General features: G+C 51.1%; 6 protein-coding genes across 6 annotated transcripts; 3 read left to right on the forward strand and 3 right to left on the reverse strand.

Annotated features, from left to right (window-relative positions):
* Positions 1–1,868: 1,868 nt before the first annotated feature.
* CKM354_001046500 (uncharacterized protein) lies at positions 1,869–2,384 on the forward strand (the record flags this gene model as incomplete). The annotated part of the gene is made up of 1 exon (XM_044805924.1): positions 1,869–2,384. The coding sequence occupies one exon, from the start codon at positions 1,869–1,871 to the stop codon at positions 2,382–2,384; it is 516 nt and encodes a 171-aa protein (XP_044661859.1).
* Positions 2,385–3,808: 1,424 nt separating this feature from the next.
* Positions 3,809–8,542, reverse strand: CKM354_001046600 (uncharacterized protein; the record flags this gene model as incomplete). Its single annotated transcript, XM_044805925.1, has 1 exon — positions 3,809–8,542. The coding sequence occupies one exon, from the start codon at positions 8,540–8,542 to the stop codon at positions 3,809–3,811; it is 4,734 nt and encodes a 1,577-aa protein (XP_044661860.1).
* A 749-nt stretch (positions 8,543–9,291) lies between these two features.
* CKM354_001046700 (uncharacterized protein) lies at positions 9,292–11,465 on the reverse strand (the record flags this gene model as incomplete). Its single annotated transcript, XM_044805926.1, has 2 exons — positions 9,292–10,578; positions 10,626–11,465. 2 exons carry the CDS (start codon positions 11,463–11,465, stop codon positions 9,292–9,294), a joined length of 2,127 nt encoding a protein of 708 aa, XP_044661861.1.
* Positions 11,466–12,468: 1,003 nt separating this feature from the next.
* CKM354_001046800 (uncharacterized protein) lies at positions 12,469–12,945 on the forward strand (the record flags this gene model as incomplete). Its single annotated transcript, XM_044805927.1, has 1 exon — positions 12,469–12,945. One exon carries the CDS (start codon positions 12,469–12,471, stop codon positions 12,943–12,945), a length of 477 nt encoding a protein of 158 aa, XP_044661862.1.
* A 1,667-nt stretch (positions 12,946–14,612) lies between these two features.
* Positions 14,613–15,395, forward strand: CKM354_001046900 (uncharacterized protein; the record flags this gene model as incomplete). The annotated part of the gene is made up of 1 exon (XM_044805928.1): positions 14,613–15,395. One exon carries the CDS (start codon positions 14,613–14,615, stop codon positions 15,393–15,395), a length of 783 nt encoding a protein of 260 aa, XP_044661863.1.
* A 391-nt stretch (positions 15,396–15,786) lies between these two features.
* CKM354_001047000 (uncharacterized protein) lies at positions 15,787–19,455 on the reverse strand (the record flags this gene model as incomplete). Its single annotated transcript, XM_044805929.1, has 1 exon — positions 15,787–19,455. The coding sequence occupies one exon, from the start codon at positions 19,453–19,455 to the stop codon at positions 15,787–15,789; it is 3,669 nt and encodes a 1,222-aa protein (XP_044661864.1).
* Between the last annotated feature and the right edge of the window lie 109 nt (positions 19,456–19,564).

The raw sequence follows: 19,564 nt of genomic DNA on the forward strand, positions 1-19,564 counted from the left end.
AAGACAGCTGAGAGATCGTCCACGGCGTTGATCACATATTCCGACAAGCTTATCGGATTTGTGTTCGAGGAGCCTATTGGAATCGATGTGGCTTCGGATCAATAGGAGGCTTAGCCCGTGGTATATGAGAGAGCCTTGTCTCTTGTGCTGAGATTTGGATGGTTGATGAGGCCTCGTTGTGTAAAGGCCGTATCGATTGGAGAGGCCTCGTCCCTCGTGTTGAGGCCCCATCTGCCAGCACACCAAGGCCTGGTCTCAGACGGTCAATGAGGGCCTCTTCATTTTCCCAAACAGGAATTCTCTGGCATTCTCTGCTTTCAGTAGTTCTGCAGAGCTGGGCAATCTCGAAACCGCTCGTAATCTGCCTCGCTGAACTCGGATAATGGAGACGGCTTGCCGCAGTTCTCTGTTGTTGCCAATGCTGCAAGCCATTCGATTCCAAAACAGGTCGCAGTCATGCTCCGTTGGATTTGTAGAGACCTAAAGTCCTCTACTGGCTTACTTCGTTGTCTCTGACTTGAAGAGCCGTGTCTCCAATGCACCAAGGTCTCACCTAACCTCTTCAGAGGAGCCTCCGTTGGTCGAGGGTCCATCCAACAACGGGTCTGTGATAAATCATTTTCGCGCAGCGAAACTCTCGTCACCTCCTACCTGCCAGGTCAGACCAACGTGACTGACGCGTCGTAAGTGTTCTTGTTGTGGAAGTGACTACTTTCCGTGGAGCGAGAGCAACCGGAGCCTGAGGCACTAATCTACCAGAGGCAGAGGCAGGAGGCAAGAATACCGCTACTACTGCCGCGAGTACTCAATTGAATGGAACGAGCGAAGGACGCGCCTGACTTGGGAGTCAGGTAATCTCCACGACTTCGCTTTCACACTCTCGTACCTCCTTATCGTGAGAACCATGCACAGACCACTCTGCATCAAGAGTAAGACCACGCATGAGAAAGGAGACCTCTTCAACATTGCTCACGGTGAGGACTCCTAACGATTTTGCAGACATGGCAGACAGTCGGATATTCTTTGACTCTCTTACGTTCATTCACGACCTCATCTTCTTGGTCTCTCAATTCGTTGCCCCCGCAATTGCTCCCTGCTATGAAGCTTGTGCCGAGAAGATGATATGCATTGTGTGTAGGACTTTCCCATCTCGTCCTCCCCATCCCATGGAATGTGTGATTCCTGATTGTCTTGGATCGATGCATTTTAGCGCTGGACTGACCGACAGACACCGCAACTAGTATCAGTACAGGCTGATACTGTTGTTGGCCTACTAGACAGCAAAATCGGGAGATATGAGAACCATGCATGCTTTGTGGTCGCCTCAGTCTGACCATTCACTCGTGCACGGCTAGGACACGATATCGCATGTCATCAACCTGGGTGGATCTGTCTGGCACAGTACAGCGAATTCTGTGCCTTCGAACTCTAACCACGTATGCTTTTAGTTCCCGTAAGGCCACAAATCTACGCAAAGATTGCAATTGGGTGCCGTGACCCAACGGTTGGTCCGCAAGTCTTGGCAAGTGCTTCCTATACCACACTTCTCCCCAAGCCCCGTGCAGCTTTGCGACAACTCAAGCACTCGGCGACACTTCTACGACATATCACGAAGTACAAGATCCACATCAATACACCCGGCATCTCTGATCCTCTCACGGTGGCCGAACCCCATCAGCAATCTTTCAGCACACTGCATAGAAGCAGAACCAAAGTCATCACACTGCCGCTGCCGCTTCACGCTGTCTTATTCTCTTCTTACGAACGGACACTCACGAAGTCCCTGGAATCGACACATCGCAGACGCTGAGCACCGTCGACAGAGCAGCCTTGACCTGTCAAAGCCTACCACTGCTCCTCCTCCAGTCATGGATCGCCAGGTCGAAGTGGAGCTCGCGCTAGCAACCGCAGAGACATACTGGAAAGTCGCGTCCATCTTTGTGTTCGTCCTTGGTATCTATATCATGTGGCTCTGCGACAGCGAAACCCCACGCCCCAGGAGGTTCGTGTTAACAGGTTTGCCAGAAATGGCAATCGCGACACTTGGGCCAGTCATCCTGGGCTGGATTGCGTACATTTGCTTGAGAGTCCAATTCACGAACTCAGAGCTCGTGCCTGCGTGCCGAGTTACAGAATACTCCAAGTTGAGCTTCAATCCCACATCTTGGGCCTGCAACCAGGAGAGACTGTCAGAGTGGGCGGCAACCACTGCAGAGGAGGGTCTAACAACGGAATCGCTGCTATCGTTGCTGAGCATCAGAATTGTAGGAGAATTAGTCTTATGCGCTGGAGTTCTAGCCATCGCCGCGTTGAGAGATATTCGGCTCTTGCTGGTGTTGCTTGGTGGCGCTTTGGTTGCACTCCAAGCCTTGGGAAGCGCCTAAGGCAGCGTCTGGGCACGAGATAGCCACTCACTGCAGCTACGCGAGACAGAAACTCAGGAGAGCATTGACAAGGATGAAGAGCTTTCGGTAGGGCTTGGATAGAGTCGGCGAAAAGAGCGGCGGAAGGAAGGTGAAATGCAGTGAAAAGAGACTAAAGAGTGGGTATCAGTCCTATGTACTCCTTTCCCTTCCTCTAACACGCCACACCATCCCATGAATACATTCTTTGCTCATTTGATATTGCCACACTGACGTTGTGAGTTCGTACTTGCGGTTTTGTCTCCCTTGCCTTGTTCTGTGCGCTGGCTGCGCATAATCATCTCAGTGGTATTGGCTTTCTCTCGCACCCGGAGTGATATGTGACTCTGTATTCGCACGTTGTTGACTCGTGGCGAGAGCATCGTACTTGTGCGCGAATCGACATGTATGTATGCGACTATTTAGGTGACAGGTCACTCCCTCTTTGTTTCCTCAAGAATCGAGGGTCCTGTCGCATGCAGCTTTGCTCGTCACGGAAGCGCGGTGGTGTCTCAAAGGTTCGAAGCATTCGGCATCCTAGTTAGAGTAGGCACGGTGATGCCAAGCCCATACAAACGACCAGTTGAAGCACTGACAGCCAATATACATATGCCATGCCTCAACCATAGTATTGTCCTTGCGGCTGATAATGTCCGTAGACCGGCATGACATTCTGGTTGGGGGCCCACCATTGGGCACCGTCCTGCATTCCCATGTCCATATTCTGCATTGGCAACCAGTCGTCCCAAAGATTGTTGGTAAATGTCGAGTTGTGTAGTCGGCAGGTCGGATCGTAAGGCGTATAGCGCAGTAGAAGTAGAGGCGATAGGTAGGAACCAACCGAGTTGATTGTGTTAGTTAGTTACAGGTTGCATCTCACTCCTGAGATGGGGCATCAGCTTAGTCATGTGACCTAACGTCACATGACCTATGTCACCTAATATGCTGTCCCAAAGTGTCTCTCAGAATGTCCAACTGGACTGCACTTTCCAACACTCCCACTCAGGCCAGATGGTCTTCTGCCTGCTTTCTTGCATTCAAATCCATCCCCAAGTTATGATGAGTCATTGGGTGCTGTGGTCACATGGTTGGAGCTGTGTACCCAATCTATCTTGGTTCAATTCCATGGCCTGGTATCGTGGTATAGGCGAGCCCAGAAGGTTATCCTCTCTGGGGGTTTCCCCTTACCATTTTGCTTTTCTTCCAGTCCTTTCTTCTGAGCCATATATGGATCACCAGACTCTGATTACTCATCAAGTGTGGCAAGCCACTTCTCCCATGGTGCAACTCCTGGGCTTGGTATTCCGGTCCATGTGGTTGAACACTCAACCTACATGGATTGGACTTTTGCTTCTCCAAGGTCCAGAGTTCAATCCACAGTTGGGGCATGAATCTTTTGCCTTTTATCAAGCAAGTTGGAGTTGTCTTACAAACTCCTGGAACTGTGGCCCATTCTTTGGTTTGGTTAGGCCATCAGCAACCATCTCTTTTGTTGGAACATATTCCACTGCAACCTTCCTTTGCCACCAGAGATGTCTGACATGGTTGTATGCAACATCAATATGTTTAGATCTCTCATGGGTGTGTGCATCTTTGACAAGGGTCAAAGCTGCCTGGTTGTCTCCCATAATTTGTACTGGCCTCAACTCTTTAACTGTGTCAGGATGGGCCTTTACAGTGGGTTGGAATGGGCATTCTCCCACTAACCCTGCACAGTCCATCTCTCTCAAGAGTGCTGCCAAGAATTGAGACTGCTTTGCACATGCATTCATAGCCATGTACTCAGCTTCCATTGTTGATGTTGCAACAGACTTTTGCTTCTTGCTCATCCAAGAAACTGGGGCTCCACAAAGGAAGAAGATGCTTCCAAGGATTGAGACTCTGTCTGCTTTGTCCATTGCATAGTCAGAGTCAGAATACCCAATCAGCTTTCCTCCATTTCTCCTGAACATCAATCCCAGGTCTTGGGATGATCTTAGGTACCTTGCCAGTTTCTTCAGAGCATGCATATGCCTCTTGGCTGGGTCTGAACTGTATGAGCTCAGTCTGCCAAGGGAGAAAGCAATGTCTGGTCTTGTCATAACCATGGGCCACATCCAGGTACCAGTTTGACTTTGGTACTCTGATCTGCTCCCTCTCTCATCATACAAGTCTGTTGGTTTCAGACTTTCATAACTGTCCATTGGTGAGAGAGTTGGGTTGGCCATTTCTCTGATCATTCCCAGCTTTGCAAGGTTCTCTTGGATGAAGTGTTCTTGATCAAGCTTTAATGTTCCAGCTTGTCTGTCTCTTGTCAACCTCATCCCAAGGATTTTCTCTGGTTCTCCAAGATCCTTGATCTTGAAGACCTTGCCAAGCTGTTCCTTAAACCAAAGCACATCCTTCAGCTTTGGTGCTGCAATTGGGATATCATCCACATGGGTCAGGATGAGAATGTTTCTCTCCTGGTGGATGAGGAGGCATGGGTCCACCTCTGATTGTGTGAACCCAATCTGTTTCAACTTTGAGACACAGAGTTTGTTCCAGTCTCTTGCTGCTTGCTTCAGTCCATACAGGCTTCTCAGGATTTGCAGGACCATGTTAGGTGGAATCTTAACTCCTGGAGGTGGAATCATGAAGATTTCTTCCTGAAGAGTACTCTCAGTGAATGCATTGTTCACATCCACTTGGTGAAGTTCCAAGTCCTTCTCACAAACCACAGCCATGAACACTCTCAGAGTGTCATGCCTGACTGTTGGTGCAAAGGTCTCTTGGAAGTCAACTCCAAACTTCTGAGAGAATCCTCTTGCAACCAGCCTTGCCTTGAATTTCTCAATGGCTCCACTGATTGATCTCTTCACATCAAACACCCACTTGGATGTAACAAGGTTTGCTCCTTTCGGGGGAACAACCTCTGTCCAGGTGTTGTTGCTTCCCAATGCAGTCAGTTCCTTTTGGACTGCATCTTCCCACATGTGTCCCCATTTGGGGTCCTGAATTGCCTCTTTGTAGGACTTTGGAATAGGCACCTCTTGTCTCAGTCCTGAGACTTGAGGAGCAATTGCTGCATAAGCAGATTCTTGAACCTCTGACAGGGCTTCCCAAATCCACTCCCAATCTTGGCCTTGGACTTGGCTGAGGAATGCTCTGTGGTGCTTGGCACTTGGCTCTTCCTCCTGTCCATGTTCTCTCTGTCTCTTCTGCAGAACTTGTCTTGTGACCATGCTGTGTGCCTTTGGCTCTGGGCCTGGTCCTTCATCTGAGACAGATCTCCTTCTCTTTTGGCCATGGGTCTGGTCTTGGTTCCCCTCCTGATCCCTGTGTCCTTGTGGGTCCTGCTGTGCAACAGTTGATCCTTTTGCTTTGGAATGCAGTCTCCCACTAGTGCCAGGACTGGCTTGTCCATTGATTTCCTGGCTGGACTCAGGTGGTTCAGTGGTTCCACTTTTCTCCTGCTGGGGAAGTGGTTCCCCAGAGTTTTCTTCTTCTGGATCCTCCATCCTCTGGTACTCCTCCTTGTCCTTTGGTGGAGGTGGCAACTGCACAAAGAGTGTTTGGCTGGGACCTGCAGCTTTCTTGGCACTTGGTGCCTGAGGCTGAATCAACTCACCAGTTGATTCAGGATCTGGTCTTGGCACTGCAGGTGCAGCAGCTGCAGGTGGTGCACCTGCTGTTGGCTTCTTTGGAGGTCTGCCCACTGGGTTCCTGACAGGTGCACTGCTTGACTGATTGAGCTTGGGAACATTCAGCTCCATCTCTCCTCCTTTCTCATGCTCAAACCAAGTTGCAGTGCTGTGAGCTTTGATAGCTCTCATGTCAGGCTCCCAAAAGAGCCACATTTTGGCAGTATCTGGAACATACCCAATGAACACAGCATCTTTGCCTCTGTTCATCAGTTTGTCTGATCTCATCCCAGCTGGCTGGGACCTTGGATCCATGTAGACTACTGCTTTGCAACCCCAAACTCTGAAGTGTGACACAGAGGGTTGAATGCCTGAAAAGGCCTCCTCTGGTGACACTTTGAATCCATCAATTTCTGGGCCATTTGGAAGAGAATTTCTGACAACCATGCAGGCTGCCAAGGCTTCTGGCCAGAATTCAATGGGCATGTGGGCATCTTCTAACATTGCTCTCACATGATCTTCAGAGGTTTGGATTGACCTCTCAACTACTCCATTTTGGATGGAGTTGTATGCCTCAGTAGTGTGGAAGGAAATGCCATGTTCCTTCTCCCACTGCTTTAGCACAGCAAGAAGCTCTCTTGCTCCATCACTCTTTACAATCTGGAGGGGATTTCCCGATTGCAGCTCAGCTTTCACCTTCCAATCTCTTAGGATACTTGGTGCATCTTCTCTGGATTTCATTGGGAAAGCCCATTTCTTCCTTGAGAAGTTGTCAACAATCTCAAGCCACCATTTGTATCCTAGTCTTGAGACAGGCAAAGGGCCACAGACATCAACAGAAACAAGAGATAGCCTCTGGGGTTTTCTCTCAGTTTCTTTTCCTCTGTGCTTTTTCATCTTTGCCAAGGAACATACTCTGCATGGTTGATGTTCCTTTGGAATGGGAATCTGAGCCCTCAAGTCAGACACCTTGTGCAGGTTTCTGAGAAGACCCTCTCCAAAATGTGCAAGTCTCCTATGCCAAAGCTCCCACTGATCTTGGGATTTCTCCTGGGCTTCAAAGGCATAGGCTTCATTCTCTTGATTCTGATTAATACACGACATTGCAAGCTCCTGCAATGTGTTATCAATCTCCTCAATGAATGGTACTCCTCCTATCAATTTTGTCTGGACAACTGGTTTCCCAGACAATGAAACAAGAGTGAAACTTGGTGGTTGAACACCATACTGCTGGCTGAACTGGCTCCAAGAAACAAGATTTACTCCCAACCCAGGCACAAAGAGAACATTCTTGAGTACAATCAGTTTTCCTTTTGGACCACCCACCACTGCATTTCCCACATGTGTAGCTATCAGATAACCACCCCCAACCTTAATCCACTTTTTCCTCTGAAGAGGTTTCAGTTCTCTGAAAAGTGATTCTTGGTCAGTCATGTGGGAAGAAGCACAGGAGTCAAGAAGCCATTCAGATGGTTTTGACTTGCCTTTTGCTTCCGCTGTGAGGTGTGCAACTTCATCAACATCATCATCCTCTGATGGGGATTGAGATGCATCAGTTGTTGCAGAAGGTTCTGCATCTTCTTGGGCAGCATATGCCTTCTTGGAAAACTTCCTTGATCTTTGGCTTTTCTCAAGGGATTGTACTTTCAGGTTGAGTTTCTTCACCATTTCTTTCAGTGCATCCTTGTCTGGTGATGATCTCCTCCTGAAGTTGCTCTCTCTGGGTGGTGATCTTCTCTTCTCCACCCTGCTTGTTTGTCTTGGGTTGACAAATCTCTTGGCTTTGTCAAGGTGTGGACACTTGGCAACACCTCCAAAATGCTCCTCTCCACAGAGGTGGCATTTCAGTCTTGTGTGCTGTATGCCTCTGCCCTTGGCAAACATTGCCGTTTCTTGGGACTGGCTCCTATGCTGCATTGACTCCTCTGCCTCAAGGAGTTGGAGGATTTCCTCAGGTTCCAAGTCCCTTTGGGCTTGGATGGCTTGCCTTGTGCTCTTATATTCTGCTGGAAGTGCAAAGAGCAGGTGCTTGATTCTTGTCTCAGGTGTCTTGTAGTGAGACTCCCTCTGATCAATCTCTGCAATTCTTCTTCCAAGGTTGCCAAGGTGAACCCATGATTTCCTGATTGTATCTCCTGGTTCCATCTTGAATGTCACAAACTCTTGGACAATAGCCATTGCATGTGCTTGCTGGACTTTGCTGTATTTCTTGTGCAGCCTTGTCCAAATGTCATATGCTCTGGTTTCATCCATAACCTCATCTTGGTCATCTTGCCCAAGGCTCTCAATCAAGATGTGCACTGCCCTTGCATTGTCTTTCTTCCAGTTTGCACTGAACTCTGAGAATGCAGTGCCTTTTCCCTTGCTTGATGATGCCTCAGACAACTCAGAGGATGATAGTGTCCCCTTGAGGTCTGAGATTGTCCAGAAGATTCCCTTTCCTCCAAGTATGTTTTCCTGCAGCTTGAACCATAGTCTCCAGTTTTCTCTTGTCAAGATTGGTGTTCTCCTCTTGTCAGACTCATTTGTTGAATCCATTTCTGCAAAATCAAACAAACAAATCCAAACTCCAGAAACACAAGCTCTTTTAATCTGATGGGCAGTTTCTGGATTTCTGCCTTCCCTGTGTGCTGAGACTCTTCTCTCTCAGCTGAGGCTTCCAAGGACTCTTCTCTCTTGGGGGAGTTGGCTAGGTTCTTAGGTGGAGAACCTCCAAAAGATCCACCTTCTCAGAAGGGCACTACTGGCCAGTTCTGAGGTATTGGCAGTACTTAGTGCTTGGGCCCAGTCTTATCCACTTGGGTGCTGCAATCCAAGGCTTATCCTTTCCTCTTTACACTCCTTTGATGTGCTTCTCTTTCAAAGCAGAGTGTGCCTCACTAGGCTTTTCTCTGTCTTACCTGCCCTTTGGGAACTTCTGGTTTGCAACCAGGATCTTCCAAAGCTTCTAGGCAGTGCAGATGGGATCTGCCTCCAGTCTCCCTTATGCTCTTTTCCTACTTCTCTGTCTTGTCGATACTGCAGGTCCTACAAGAGGTAACAGGTGTTACTTTGAGGATGAGAAGGCTAACTCTTTCTACCTAGGGCCTCTCTGCAAACCCGGGCTCATAACCTGTCGAGTTGTGTAGTCGGCAGGTCGGATCGTAAGGCGTATAGCGCAGTAGAAGTAGAGGCGATAGGTAGGAACCAACCGAGTTGATTGTGTTAGTTAGTTACAGGTTGCATCTCACTCCTGAGATGGGGCATCAGCTTAGTCATGTGACCTAACGTCACATGACCTATGTCACCTAATATGCTGTCCCAAAGTGTCTCTCAGAATGTCCAACTGGACTGCACTTTCCAACAGTAAATACTGTGTTGAAAGCATCCCAGTCAGTATTCGCGAACGGATCGAGGTTCCAGTCGACGGGGCTAAACTCTTCGTATGACCCGGAGCCTGCCGAGACCTGCGATTCTGGCGTCGGCCCGTCATTGTACATTGGTACCGCAACCTGCGCATTCGGCACATAGTGGGTGCTCTGCGGAGGCATTGTGGTGTTGTTAATCGACGCTGGGCGATGCTGAAGGATTTGCTGATGCATGTTGGTCTGCAGTGGTGGGGGCACAGTCTGCTGTGCAATTGAAGGCGCTTCGTGCCGTGGCCGTTTATGCACATTCTCTGCTTGCGTTGCGCCGGCCGACCTTTTCTGCTGACGCGCTTTTCTCGCTCGTTGAATCGATTCGTTTACGTGTGTCCATGCAGGGTCGTCCTTCTTCGACTGGTAGAGTTTATCCCATTGCGCCAAGAGTCTGTCTAGCACACTCCAGGCCATATTCGTGAAGTTCTCGTCACGGCTCCATGCCAGTTCGGCAACGACGATGGCCAGCGAGTGCCACTGTACGTAGCCTCTGAAGTACCATACCCAGTCGGAAATGCGGTCGTCCACAGCAAGCGCATGAGTACGCTTGATGATGTCCACCGACGACTCAAGTAGAGTCATGCGCTCTTCCTCGGGCATGGTCTTGGTGGGAACGGTGCCACGAGGGAAGTTGATCAGAAGGCGAGCTTTGGTTAGCATTCCTTCGATGAAGTTGACGCACAACCAGTCGTACGGTCTTGATTCGTCCATGAACTCCATGTAGACCTCATCCAGATCCCGTTTTGCTTGGTCATAAAATTGTTGTTGTCGTTCAGTGACACCAGGAGTGCCCGCTGGAGACCCGCTGCCGATATTCCAGATACCAAATACTAGGCGATGTATCTTGAACCTGAGTATTGGAAACGTGGAATCGGTGATACCCAGTCGCGTCACTGGGCTCACTGTCATGCGCGGGTTCAAGTCGCAGTCGTTCAGGTTTCGCGGCAATTCCACTCTCTTGTCTTTGAAAATGCTGTACTTCCTCGAACCACCTTCCTCTGCCGTTCGAGATTCGAGCCCGCACAGGTGATACCACAATCGCCGCCGATACTCCACCTCGAATGGCGAGTAGCGTCCTTCGGGCTCTTCTTCTAGCTTGATGAGCTGTGCACAGCGTACTGCCTCGTGGAAAAGATCTGCAATTCCAGTCATGCTGTCGGACCTGCGTATACAGACCTAAAGCTGTCAGTCGAGCGTGCCAACCTTCCTGGTGATCGACCTACTATATATAAGGTTAGAGCCTGCAAGCCTTCGAGCTCGGGAATCTCGTAATTTCTGCGTATCTCCTCCATGATGCATTTGCCATAACGACTGAACAAAATCTCTTGACCTTCTCCAAACTTCTGGCGGGTCTCTTGTGCAGAACATGTACTCAGCGCAGCGTAATACATGCTGAAGATCATAGCTTTCGTGGACGAAGAAACGCTGGAAGGGTTGTTGATGAGGCTTATGATCTTGGTCAAGAATGAAGGACAATGAATGATCTTGACCATGGGATCCACTCTCGTCACAAAAAGGTTCCAATACTCGAATATCCGAGCGGGAGAGGGATGAGGGTGGCTACTAGAATAGTGATATGCTGTCGCGGAGTTATTGCCATGTAAGCCAATGCCTCCATCGTCCTTGCGCAGATCTTCGTCTTTGGCAGCGGACTTGGTGAGAGCTACCAAGGCATCTTGGACCAGGCTTTGCTGATTTGGAGACTGTGGCGGCGGGCGTTCGCTTGCAGTCGTATAGGGAGTTCCCGAAGCTCCAGAAGACGAGGCACGACCTGGACTGATGGAATCGCCTGGCTGTGTAGCTTTCGCTTGCTCGTTCTTTGGCTCCAGATATTTCACCAGGTCCTCCAGGTGGCGTTGACGAGGCGGCTTGTCTTTCTTGTACGGCCCTCGCTTCCGCTTGACGCCGAGGTCGGGCGTAGGGTAAACACATGGCAGTTCGCTTTTCAAGCAATTGAAGCAGCCTTCATGTTCCCGACTGCATTTGAGTTTTCTGCGACGGCAGCCAAGGCAAGAAGTGCCCGGTTTGTTGACAGTGTTCTGGAGCAACAGAGCTTCCGACATGGTTCGCAGCGATGTACTTGGTCGAGGAGAGGAGATGTGAATAGTTCGTACCAGTCGAAGGCTCTACGGCGCTATCTTGGCATTGTGATGGAGCTGCTGGGTTAGTGGGAGGGCCAGAAGCGCAACGCGTCGTGGCGTCGTCTGGAGCACAACGAAGCTCTGTTTGAGCTTGGATCGGAGGCGAGTGATCTGTATCAGTGTCTGTCTGCAGTCAAACCAGGTGAGATGAAGATCAAGATGGCGCAGTCGTGTTGTCGGCGGGAGTTGTTGGGCGCTGGCGGAGCAGTGCAGTGCGGTTGCAGCACGCGCAGCAGCTCCATATCCATCGGCGAATCGGCGCAAGGGTCGAGTGCCAAGCGCGTGGACAACCGAGATCTAGACCAGCCATCGTGCCTTCTGCGATATCAGTCTCACCAGCAGCCGTTGCGGATGTCGATGAGATCTATCAATCCAGCAAGCGTACATGTCCGACAAGAAGTGCAGTCGAGGGGTCGCCGTTTGTTTTGTTTGCAAAACGGCCCCGAATAATTGCAATGTCGACGGGATCTCCACCGGCACCCAAGCCCCCAGCCGCGCCAGTCATGTCTCCCCTCGCCAGCCGGACCTCACCTCCGCTCCAACGCTTGCGACGCTTTTTGCGATATGTCGCAGACTAGTATATACCAGTATGCAAGTACCAGTTCTGCCAGACTCTCCGACATCCTCGACGATGAAGATGCCCCTCATACCATGTGTCTCACTTGTACGAGCCAATGTAGCCATCCTTGCTTCCAGAAGCGCATCACATCCTGGCATCGAAGGTCGCTAGAAGCCTACTGCCTTCCCCTTCTCCGCCATTCTCCGCTCCCATGCCATCGCGCAGCCATGTCATCGACTCCAGAAGAACACATTGTAGGTGTTAGCTACTAGAAGAAGCAGGCACGACGACGCACCTACCTCCAGCGGAGCACCTGAGATCGGACAACAGCGGAGGCACATAAGCTCCCCCAAGCACGTCTTCAGGATGAAAGCCCCCGCCCTCTTCGCTGCCCTCACCTCCTCCACATCCATTTTCGCCAGCGCCATATACATTCGCCAAATCCCGAACGGTATGTCGCAAATGGTAGATTTTCCACACGGAGCGCCAGCGAAAGACGAGAAACCAGACTGCCACGTCCCCTCCCGCTACTACGGCATCTCATTGAACATCCGTCTCAACTCCCTGGAAGAGATACTACCAGACTACGGACGCTCGCCAGTTGAACTCAACAAGCTCACGTCTTACAATGTCAACGCAAGTGAGATCACCTTCGACCCAGACGTCAGCGAAGGAGTCGACGTCGAGACTGTAGCTTGTCAGGTCTTCACCGATGCGGATGGTGTTGAGCCCATTGGTTATCCCATTGGCATACAAGATCCCTTGGTTCTGGATGATTACGGTGTGGTTAGCATTGGGAGTGTTTTATGTTCGGTGAGAGGAGACTTGACGAGGTCAAGATGAGTGTGTCAACAAGGCGGAACCAAGGGTACTGTGAAGAGCTGGGAACCAATACACACTTTGAGCTCGGATCGTATGTGATGGATACGAGGCGCGAATTCACATCATGCTTTGCGGCCGGGCCGAATTCAAGACATGCTGCATCGCGGAATGGAGCTTGTTGTCTGTGTGCATATGCAGAAGTTGCAAAATTGTACAAACATGTGCTAATTGAAATTTACAGTGTTCTGTCCAAACTTGTTGCACTGAACCGCATCCTTCCAAGACCTTTTCGTTGCGTATAATACATGTATTATAATGTTTCTGCTGAGCTTCAGTGTCCACTTCAGTAGCACAGATTATTTTGCCTCCTTCAAGTGAGCATTCGAGGCAGCCGCGCTATTCGCAACAAAATACTTCGAGGCATCGCTTCCAGTAACGAAAACTCTAGAACAAACAGGAGCAAAGGGAAGACCGGGACACTTTGCAATCACTGTTGCTTCTATGCATGGATTCCCGCGACATACTAAAGCACGTTCCATTCTTGATGAGCATTCACAATTGCAGAATTCGCCTCTTCATGTACAAAAGCTCATACACTCTCACGCATTACCTGAGCCTAGCACAACCCGCACAAAAGCGTTCACTGCCAATCATGAATCCACTCGACCCTTGGTACCATATCAGAATAGCGAAGGAAACGCCACCGCATATCGTGCTACTCGCGGCAAGGTTGCGACAAGAACGGCAACTCTTGGCTTATCAGCACGGGCTTGAACAGCGACAACGATCGGAACATCAGCAGTATATCTTTGGTCGGACTACTCCTTGGGCCATTGTGCAACTGGAAATGCTATTGCAGCAGGAAGCTTATGCCCAGAGGCAAGCGTTACTGCTTCAGCAGCTGGCAACTCATCCACATATTTGCTTCTCGTCTCTTGGCGAAGGCAGTCTATCGCCATTTCCAGCAGACGACCACGTAATCGACAATTTTGTGAATGATACTAGCATTCATGGAACTCATAATGGCTCTGCAGCTGCAACTCCACCAGCAGAATCTGTAGCACATCCAAATTCGGACTCTGGCAGCTCTCGACCAGGACGCGATCCTTCAATCCGAACATCAAGTCATGCAACTGGCCGTCGCTCCTCTATGTCATCTTGATCGTCTCGCTCAGCTCAGTCAGCCCATGGGGAAGAGGATGCATCGTCGTACGTGGAATGAGCTTCGGCCAGGATCTAAAAGACCATCGAGCTCTGTGATAAAGCAATTCGGGTTGCGATTGGCTGCGATCGCGTTCGCAGATCTAGGATTTGTTTGCTATACAGATCTCTGACCCCACAAGCAATAACCCAGCTATAACTAGTTCCTCGTTCGCTTAGTGGAGGCGCAAGTTGTGAGTCGCGAACATGGCCACAACACGACCTTCCTAAGCACATACGATCATGCCCAATACACAGCCTTCCTAAGCACATACCATCATGCCCAATACACAGCATCATGCTGCAATTCTTCTTCCTTCTTTGCCACAGTTTTCATTCTCTGCTGACATGCGTCCCAAGCATTCACGAAAGTCTATAGCGACCACACCGAATCATATATAACCACTGCACTCTACTGACGGGTTCCACCTCTACCCACCATCAACCTCATCAACCTCAGCCTCAACCGAGCCCCCTCCACTGGCAACATGTCGTTCACCAGAACTCCAAACGGATGGCAGTACCATGCCAGCTCAGCTCCAGGTGCTCCTGGTCCACAATGGTCGCAATTCGTGTCCTACGAATCCACCACCACAACGACTCCTCTAGACGCAGAGCATGGCTTCGGAGGCCTTCTAGGTGGTCTCTCACCCTCACCACTCGGCTCGCAACCTCCGTTCCCACCATCACCACTCGGCTCACAACACCCATTCTCACCAGCACCACCTAGCTCAATTCATCAACCTCAACAACCTCTCTCAGAAGCCAACCTCGCCACACACAATGGCAGCGACGCAGGCGGCAGTAACGTCTACCCTCAATCTGCAGCAGGAGGATCCAGCTGGAGAGCTCCCACCGCCGCTCAAAGCATTGCTTCCGGTTCAAGACCAGGACGTAACGCTGCTGCATCCAGCCACCGCTCTTCTGGCTCCTCGGCAGCATCGCGCAGTATTCGCATGGGACAGAGCGCTTTCTCGGACTCTGGTAGCGTAGCGCCTTCATCACGGGGTGGGAGCATGGCTCCGTCTTCACGTGGAGGCAGCATAGCTCCTTCTTCTTCACGTGGAGGCAGTGTATCTTCCTCTTCGCGGGGTGGCAGCGTTGCCCCGTCTTCGCATGCCAGCTCCACAGCAAGTCGCGCTTCACGAAGTTCGAATGCGACCAACACGAACCAGACTCCTGGGCAAGGTCCCAATTTCGCAAACACCACAATCGGTTTTGGTCCAGGAGGCTACGCATCGAGCCATCTGAGACACAGTTGGGATCTCTGAAATGTTGGCCAGTGCTGCGTCTTTGAACTTTTCGAGAAATGATCAATTGAGCATCAACTTTGAGCAATGAGAAACGCTGTGCGAATTATTGCAATGCAGTCTTTGATAATAAGATTACTCATTTTGAGCCTGTAGTAGTAGCTGTAGTAGCAGTAGTAGTATCTATCGATCTCAGTACAAAGAGATTCGGGTATCATGATAATAAGTACGAGACAGGAACCCCAACACCTCATCCATGACATCCGAAAGGAAACAGTCAAACCCCTTCACAGCTTTTGAAGAAATGCCAGGCAGATGTCCATCGTGTCTTCCCATCCCACGACACATTTGTTCAAAAAGAAAAATTCCACGCCTCTCTCCTTCCCTCCGACACCCCAAAGAAAACATTATATTATGTCCTCAAAAAGCCCTCGGCATCATACAAACTCTTCGGCGTAGCAACCATCACCACACCCGACAATCGGTTATCCTTGTTTCTCACTGGGGTACTCAACATCCTCGGATCCAAAGTCTTCTGATACTTTTCAGCCCAGTACCTCGCTGTCTTAGGAGACTGTCCTCGTGGCGGACTGCTGTTGTTCACGACACAAAGCGGCTTGGGCTTTGGGCTTGTCGAATTTCGCTCGTTGTCTTTCCAGAATTGCTCTCCGTCGTCCCATACGCTGGAGCTTCGTTGATGAGTGTTGTTATTATCATTATGTTGTTGTTGCTGTGATGTAATGACATCCTGATTTTCTTTATCGCTATCTCGTCGGACTTGTAGGGCAATCTGGGAATATCTCCAGTCTTCGTCTAGACCCTTGACGGCTGTGTCGATGCTCTTCTCGAGAGCTTCGAAGTCGATCTCATCTAAGACAGTCGAGGCTACGGTGCCAGGGAGTGTGTAGGAAGAGCTGCGCTCAAAATCGAAATCACAAAGACTGTTGTGAGATCCTTCGCGTGTGGCTCCGCCGTCGGTCTCGTTGTTGGTAGTAGAAGGAATCCAAGGTAAAAGAGGGGAAGGCTCGCGGCCGAGGCGGACGTAGTTCCTGCTTTCGCGGGATGGCTGCCCCTTGGCATCACTGTTCATGCGGCGGAGCTCAGTGACGTTGCGGAGGATGCTTTTTGCTGGTGGGTCACGGGGACCAAGAGGTGAGGCGGTTCGCTCGCGGGTGAGGGAAGGCCTGTGTGCTGAGGCACCCGCCGAGGTCTGCGGCATTGGCGGAGGAGAGGACGATTCCTGGACAATGGTCGAGAGCAAAGGTGGGCGAGCGAGTGTCACTCGTCGCGAGTCGAAGGTCTCCTGCACAGGCTCCTCTTCATCGAGAGTCATGTTCTCATATGACTTGTCCGACTCCCAACGTGGCATTGGGCAGAACTCGTCATCGTAGTGCTTCGTGGGCAGAAGCACGGGGACATTGTCGCCAGGGAAATTGAGATTTGTGGATGCCATTACAGTGCTGGCATTCTCAGATGTGAGCTTGGCCTTGGTACGCTTTGGGTTCCTCTCCGGGATCACCGGCTGCTCAGCATCGATCAGAGTGTCGAAACGAGTGCGCGAGACTGTCTTTGGCGAGCATGGTGGGCTCTCGGATTTAGGTTTCGCTGAGAGCGCATCGCCCATGAGGTCCATGCTGCCTAGAGTGAATGGCAAGAAGAAGCCAGGGTGGCCTCCATCGTCCTTGTCTTGCTCGTGTCTGATGGTTGAAGGTGGACTGGTTGGATCGTACTCCTGAGCACCAGCTGCAGATGGCAGTTGCGGCGAAGCTGGATCATACTCTGCAGTTTTGGAGATCGGGAGTGGTGGGCTCGAAGGAATCTCGACGTTCTGGTTGGCAGTCATCTCTTCTGGGGAAAGCACAAGGGCAAAAGCAGACGATGTGGGCCTGAAGTCCGTTGGTGACAGGTTGTCAAGCGGTGAAACAGCGTCCACGGGAGAAAGACCAACAAAGTGAGGTCCCTGTGCCGTGTCGCACTGGATAGGCGCAAGAGAAGGCCGTGACTTGCCAGCTGGAGATGGGAACTTCGGAATGCTGAACGAGCTGTTGCTCAATCTCGATGCGCTGCGCTCCTGGTTTGATGCCAAGGAGTAGACACTGTCCCGTGAGACCTGTCGAGTCGGTGGGAGTGGTCGCTCAGGCACGTGAGGTTGGTAGGTGTTCCAGTTAGACAAGGTGGGCGAGCTGGGAGTCAACGAAGCCCGTAGAGTCTGGATGCGCAAGTCGCCAAGTTCAATTGCATTGGCCTTCGGTGCCTGACCTCCACAAGCAAGCAAGAAGGATTGTCGCTCTTCAGCAGGAGTCACCACTGGCTCGGTGCGTGGCCGCTGCATCTCGATACTCTCACGCTCCTCAATGACACCCTGAAGCAAGTTCGCAGGGCTGATTGATCGACTCCGTCTTCGTGATACAGATGGGCCCAGGACTTGTGGTGTCAGAGTGCTGATACGAACACAGTTCTGTCGGCGGTGGCCCTTGCGAGCATTTGGAGATCCCTTCAGAGCGCTTGCTTTCGGTAGAGAGACGCTCGAAACACTGGCGTTGTCCCAATGGAATGGGTTGCCATTGCTGCTGCTTCGAGAGACGAGTGTCGAATCGGAAGGATCGCGTGGGAGTGCAGTGTTCTTGCTTGGAGGAGCATTGCCGGAGACTTCCCGAAGAACGCTGACACGTTTGCGCTCAGCAGGTGAGCCAAAAATCGACACGGAAGAAATGGATCCGACCTTATTGATACGTTTGGTTGGTGTTGTAATCTTGCCGATGGGTCCGCTTCCCAGCAGAGAGTTTGAAGAGGAAACGCGGCTGATGCTCATCTTCTCAGCAGAGCAGATTTGAGGCACTGAGAGCCTGTTCCTCCCGCTGCCAAGAGAGCTGGACGTGGATGAGGAGTTGCTGCGCCAGAGGGTGATGGAACTCTCGGTGCTTGATCGCACAAGTCTACCTCGAATTGATCCAGGCTTCTGTACACGGGAGTTGGCATTGCAGCAGCGGGTCGGCGAGGGCCGACGGTTTTGCCATTGACGATTGGCGACACTCTTGAGGGCAGCATTGTTGTTCGCTTCGATGAGGTCCTCAACCGTGGGTGAGTGAAGTGGCTGATCAGTGTCGCGTCGCTCAAGAATGGGACTTGTCATAAGGACGGAGCTGCCTGCCGAGTTGCTGGAGGAGGATGACGATCTCGAAAGACCCAGCGATTTGCTTGCATACTTGCTCCATGAGGAGGTACTCGCGATCGACATAGCTGGAAGTGGTGGTACAGGTCCAGATGGCGGTCGTGTAGATGGAGCTCCAAGACTTGCAGAGCGCGCGCGCATTTCCGGTCGTTGTCGCTTGCCTAGGTACTCTGAATCTGGCCCAAAGACAGCGCCGTCTTCTGTCAAGATACCCATCGACACAGAGCGGAGGTTGAGCGAAAGCTTTGGCAGCCCATCAGTGCCACTCACGAGCCCTGTTCGAAGTTGGCCTGGGGATCGCGTTGCAAAAGAAGGCAGAACATCGAATTTAGGGCTGCCTGATTGTGGTAGCACAACCTCCTTGGTCACAGAACTCTGTGTACGGTGCTTCTTAGACGATGATCTCTGCATTTGGTCAAAGATAGGCAGCGATGATTCGCGTTGAGGGGTTCCGTTCGCGGGATGCTCTGCAATAACAGAGAGATGCTTTCTCGTCCAGGCCTTGAGTGGAGTCACGCCTTTCTGCTTGATACGCTTAGGCAAGCCGACAGTGTTCCTCTTTCGCTTGTTTTGATCGTGCGCTTGCTCGGAATCGACCTCATCATTTGAGCCAAGATGGGCCCATGTCGTGAATCCGTTGGCAGATGTCGCAGTGCCAGGTCTCGATACTTCGCGCATATCTTGCCTCGAACTTTGAGGCACTCGCGCTCCTGCTTCAAGCTGCGCCATATATTTGCGATGCGCACTCCGCTTGTGCATGATCATCCAGGCTACCACAAGAATGGCCACAAAGATACAGGTGCCTATCCCGAGCCCAATTCCCACGATCGTTCTCGTGGCCAAGCCAGTTCCATTTCCCGCATCTCGAGGCACCACAGCCGCCAGCTCCTCGAAGTCGTGTCGCGTCATTGTCGCGAAGTGTACGTACAATGTCTCGGAAGTTCTTCTCCAGAGCTAGTTTTCGCGTGTCGCCGTTGAAGTCACTCAGATCCTCGTGGCAGCACACAGGCGCATGGCC

This window comes from Cercospora kikuchii, assembly GCF_019650295.1.
Source record: "Cercospora kikuchii DNA, contig_00007, whole genome shotgun sequence".
Lineage (NCBI taxonomy): Eukaryota > Fungi > Ascomycota > Dothideomycetes > Mycosphaerellales > Mycosphaerellaceae > Cercospora > Cercospora kikuchii.